The 5,470-nt window shown below is 31.7% G+C and overlaps 1 protein-coding gene across 1 annotated transcript in view; it reads left to right on the top strand.

Annotated features, from left to right (window-relative positions):
- Window positions 1–731: 731 nt before the first annotated feature.
- Window positions 732–5,470, top strand: part of CDH9 (cadherin 9, type 2 (T1-cadherin)) — a gene marked incomplete at its 5' end in the record, with an annotated part of 43,748 nt that continues 39,009 nt past the window's right edge. The window contains one exon of the mRNA XM_010019842.1: window positions 732–1,026. Coding sequence (XP_010018144.1) covers window positions 732–1,026 — 295 coding nt within the window. The remainder of the gene's footprint in view (window positions 1,027–5,470) is intronic.

Below are 5,470 nucleotides of genomic sequence, written 5' to 3'. Positions count from 1 at the left end.
GGCAAGCTAATCGGTGCCTGTAAGTTCACAGAGAAAGAATTTTGAACTCTTATGAAGAGGTGTAGTAGGATAAAGACTGTTAAATCCCACTCAATGCTTTGAAAATTTACCACCTAGTGTTCTTGAAAATTATTTCTCCTGCATGAAGAGGACTAGAAAGAAGGAAGTAATTAAATGAAGAAAGATGTTCCAAGAGAAAGAAAGAAAAAAAAACCAAAAAACAAAACCAAAACCAACTAGAAACACAAGTTTCTTAGATCAGAACATTTATTGGTGATTTTGGGGAGTTCAGAATTAATAATCCTTAAACCCCATTTCTTCTATGTTAAACTGGTTGCCTTATCATCAATGAATAAATGGGAAGACAAATGTTATTTTACAAATAGAAACTTGGGAATTTTACACCCCCTGTCATCTTTAAAAAGGAGACTTCTGGTAGTTTCTGGAAAGACTACTCAAAGAAATACCATTATTTGTTTTAAGTTGGTAATTTTGAGTACTAGTATAATATCTTCTACATCCTCTTGTGTCCTTCTGAGTTTGTTTAGAGTTATTTTTTGTGTATGACTGAACCTTAAATTTGCAATTTTTCTAACTGTGAAATAGAAGATAACCACTACTGACCCCAGTTATAGTCAAGATTTTACAGACTTATTCATATATGCTGAATGATTTTGTTCATAATAACAATACATATATTTATAGAATTCTTCTTTTCTGCCTCCCTGAAGCTACACACTGACCAAGATAAAGGAGATGGAAATTTGAAATACATATTAACAGGAGATGGGGCTGGCAGTCTGTTCATTATAGATGAAAATACAGGAGATATTCATGCTGCAAAGAAACTGGACAGAGAAGAAAAGTCCCTATATGTGCTACGTGCCAAGGCTATAGACAGAAAAACTGGAAGACAAGTGGAGCCAGAGTCCGAATTTATCATTAAAATCCACGATATCAATGACAATGAACCAAAATTCACCAAGGACATGTACACCGCCAGTGTTCCAGAGATGTCTAGAGTTGGTAGGTAAAATTTATCTTTACATAAAATACAAATGGGTTTCAGTTGATTTGGAACTTTTAAATAATTTATTATTTGAGGCACATAATGTTTGAGGCACTTAATTCTGTGAATATCCATGGAACTATTTTTATTGGCATTAATGTATCATAAATTATTTATTCTGTTTTTATCTCTTTCATCTTCACCCACTTTTTAATCCTTTTTCCACACTATAGGCTATTCTTTACCCTTTTAACTCACCAGAACCATCAAGGAATGTAGGTTGTCTTATCAGTTGCTACATAGTTTTACCACAGCTGAGAATATAACTTGCATAAAAATATATTCTCTTTGTATTTGTAATGTCTAATTTATCAAACCTCTCTGTACCTTTAGACACAACTTTAAACATGTAAGTATGTAAATCAGTTAAGGTCTCAAAAATGATGGAAAATATCTTTCTCAAAAATGAAAAAAACCCTTGTTTGTTTGTTTGTTTTGTTACTGTTGGCTTTTTATGTCTGTTTGAATGTTTTTAAATTATTTTTTTATCTTTGGTATCAATATTAATAGTTGTTGTTGGATGCTTTTTTTTCTTAACATGGACTTGTTCAAATAATATAAAGTGATAGATAACATTCATCAGCACACATTCATCAGAAGTTATCATGATTACCTAAATGCTCTGTTGTTTTATAGAAGAGACAGTCTCTCTGACGAATAAGCATAAAACACATAGGTTATGGGAAACAACTGACAGAAAAATTCTCAAGAGTTATTTACCTATCATGGATTACTGTAATGGTTTACAAAATCAGCCCTGTACGATGGCAGTGCTAAAAAAGACAACAAAATACCAATCAACATTTGTGACTAATATGTATCTTTGCAAAATAATTTCCAGAAGCTAATAATTATGTCTGAAAGCAGTAACAGAAGTATAACGGAACAGGACTCTTATTTTATAACTCTCTTTTTTAATCATAAGAATAGAATACCTACACTAATATGCATAGTGCAAAGAGTCCAAGAATGGTTCTTTTAAAGATACATGGAAAATAGAGCAATCCTTTCCATTCAGAATTTACTTTGCTGACAATCTGCGAAGGAAAATATATTAGTAGAAGGGAACTCCATAAGTATAGATAGGATAAAAAGCGTGATGTCCACGCTTAACCGTATCACTTAGCCCAACTTCATCAGACTCAATGGAGAAGCAGGAATAAAAGACAAGAGAAAAGAATAAGATCCAGTGCTTTGGCACTGGTTGTGAATTTTTAAGTCTATGACATGTCTATGTTTGATGAGGATGATGATAGAATAAGTACCATTATGTACTTTAAGATGACAAAGTGTCCATTAAAAACCCAAGTAAAGGTAAGTCTTGCTGTGAAGAAAGAATTAGAGAAAAATGATTTAAACAGTAAAAGATGTCCCTTAGATTCCAATTTGAAGGCAAAAAAGGGGTCTGAGTTACTCTTTGCTCTGTTTAGTTGTCATTTGCATTTGGGAATACAAAAGCTACACTGGAATGGCAATTTTTAGCATTTGAAATATGGCCAAACATTTTAGTTGGCTCTGGACTGTTGAATTTAAAATTTCAGGTTGGAGGACTGTATACAGTCATGAAGGAAGAACTAATTGTGAAATTATTGAGTAAACAATTTATATTAGGGTTACTGCTGCTGTGAAAGTAAGTGCATCTGAAAAAAATGGACAGAAAATATACTGAAAATTGAAAGAAAGAAAAAAACCTGAGATCCAAAAGTGCAATCCAGAAAACCAGAAGACTTCAGAATAAAAAAATTAAGTGCTCCTTAATTCTGTATGTTTGTCTATAACAAATGAAAGAAAACAAGAAAAATAAAACAAAACCAAGAATCTCTGGAGTAGTGTGGTCGTCTTCACTAAGACTACATGAAATGAAAAGTCAGTGTATTCTTGTGTTTCCTGTATAAATACTTAAGATGGTGAAGATATTTTGTTATAACTCTATGTATACACAGATTCTTGCATACCTAACCAAATAACTTTTCTGACTGGAAACAACCATACAATTACACTATACATATTTTAGAAAATAGATGTACTCTTGATGAGCAGGTCAAAAATTTGTGGGAAAATCTGTTTCTTCCCATCTTTCACTTTCTCCCAATTTTGTGTCTTTTTTCTTAGCTATTATATTTATTATGTTTGCCAAGTTCAATAAATATGACAGCAGATATTTATGAAAGCTCAGAAAAATGTCATTAAGATTGAAAAATTGAAGAGGAATCATCACTAGCAATCTTTCCAGTGGCATGTGTATCTGTTTTTCAAATGACATATCATACTACATATTTCTCACTGTGTTACTGAATGTTTCTTGGAATAACTAGATCTAGAGCACACAAGGGAAAATGATAAGTCAACACCACTGACAGAATGTGTAATTTTCAGTACCAATAGGCAAACCTCAGTCATGTTTAACTAGTTGTATAGTAAGAACAGTGAAAGTGTAACATGGATTTTCAGCACAACCTATCCAAGCCCAGGGGAAAATATGAATGCTTATTCGTGCACTAGTTTGTGCTTATCCAATCTTGTAATATCTACAATGCAGCCTTTAAGCTATACATCAATTAGCTTTGCTTTGCTTAAGTAGGATCAAGTCATATCTCCAACAGCATTATGGGTATACCTAAAATGCTTTGTAGCAAAGTTAGTATGGGGAGCAATCAAATCCACTGAGGTGAGCTGACTGCACTGCCACTTCAGATACATAGCTTTTATGGAAATGATCATGCTAAATGTTCACAGTGCTATTAACTTAAAAAATTAAATGAAAAAAATAAGGAGATTCTAAAACTCAGTAACATGGCATTTCTCATTAAAACCAACTATTATTCCAAAGAACTGGAAGATAATAACTGCTGTAGCTATATTTTTAAAGAGTGCTAGAGCTGACTGGAAGAATCTTGAGATTTATGTCAGAAGAGGTAAATTGATTCAATAAAAAATAATTCTGTAAAAAAAAAAAGAGAGGAATATGCTAGACAGACTCATAAAGGTTCATCAAAACTTAATATAGAAAGTAGAAGAACAATAGACTTTCAACATTTTTAACCTGATGAAATGCCACAGCTGTAAAATATAATCTTGACCACAATGAAGAGCAGGTGGATTTGAAGCATCACCTATTCTGATTTAGTTATGTTTTAGAAGTACTATAGGAAGAAACCAGATAAGCTAAACACATATTATGCATCTTGAGAATAATCTTTTCATTTCCTTTTCATGTAGAAGGAAAAGCACAGCCCTGATCTTACTTAAAATGTACTCATTTAATCTTCAAGGCTTACATGAATAGAAGCTACGATCCAAGAATTTTTTCCAAGTGAACAAAGATGGCTAAAAAAAACCCAACATAAAATTAAATAAAAACTAACCCTATGCCTCAATATGAAAACAACTTTTCTCAGGGTATAAATCAAGTTATTAAAAATTTTTTTAAAACGGAAGTTAGAAATGAGATGTCTTGTGGAGTTCCATCCCATTGAAACCTGGGTCAATATTATTACATCCTGCTGTACCTGCCTTGCTAATTTTAACGAGCAAGGCTTATTATTTTTTCACATTAAACTTCTTTAGCATGCAGCTGATGAGTATTTCACAACATATTTTTAATCTTTAAATTGATTCTATTACAATAAAGGATAATGCCTAATTTAGCACTCATTTATTTGTTCTTAACAGCTACTTTCTAGATTTATGTATCTAATGAAAGACACCTCTTGGTTCAGAATTTCTACATGACAAGACTTGTATAATATCTAAGTATAGAGGACCATATTTTAAATGTTTAAATATAAAATTTAGCATTTTTTCATTACTTTTATTGCTAATACAGTAAGAATAAAAGAGTTTTTCTTTAGCTGAATGGTGAAATTTGATAGAAGGACATTATATATGAAATATGTATATTTATGGCCATTTTCTACTCAGGCATACAGGATTACAGCATGCCTAAATATGCCTTGTGTTTAACAGCTTCTCTAAATAATATATATATAATAAATACATAAACACAAAGAGAAAGAGAATAAGATATTAAATTGCAGTGAAACACACAGGATAATACACATTATTACAACCATTTTATTACCTTGCTATTGTCTGTGAGTGCAGTGGAATATGCTACAACATCAATTACACAATGATTGTGTCAGAAGTTCCATTATTATTGTTCACTATTTGTATAGTATCTCTTAGGAATCTATAAGCATCACAATTGCTACTGGATTTAAGACTGCATTCTGATATGTAGTTTTAGTTGTATCACGTTTTCAGCATCAGAATCATAAACACATATTTGTTATTTGGTACTTAAAACTTCACATTTTCTATTTTTGAATTCACTTATATCAGTAAGCATTAATCTACAGATGTGTGTAAAAGACTATATGGAGACAGCTCTCATCTTTC

This window comes from Nestor notabilis, unplaced genomic scaffold (genome assembly GCF_000696875.1).
Source record: "Nestor notabilis isolate BGI_N333 unplaced genomic scaffold, ASM69687v1 scaffold10610, whole genome shotgun sequence".
NCBI lineage: Eukaryota > Metazoa > Chordata > Aves > Psittaciformes > Psittacidae > Nestor > Nestor notabilis.
Note: the sequence above shows the minus strand (reverse complement) of the source record. Positions and strands in the feature narration are given on the sequence as shown.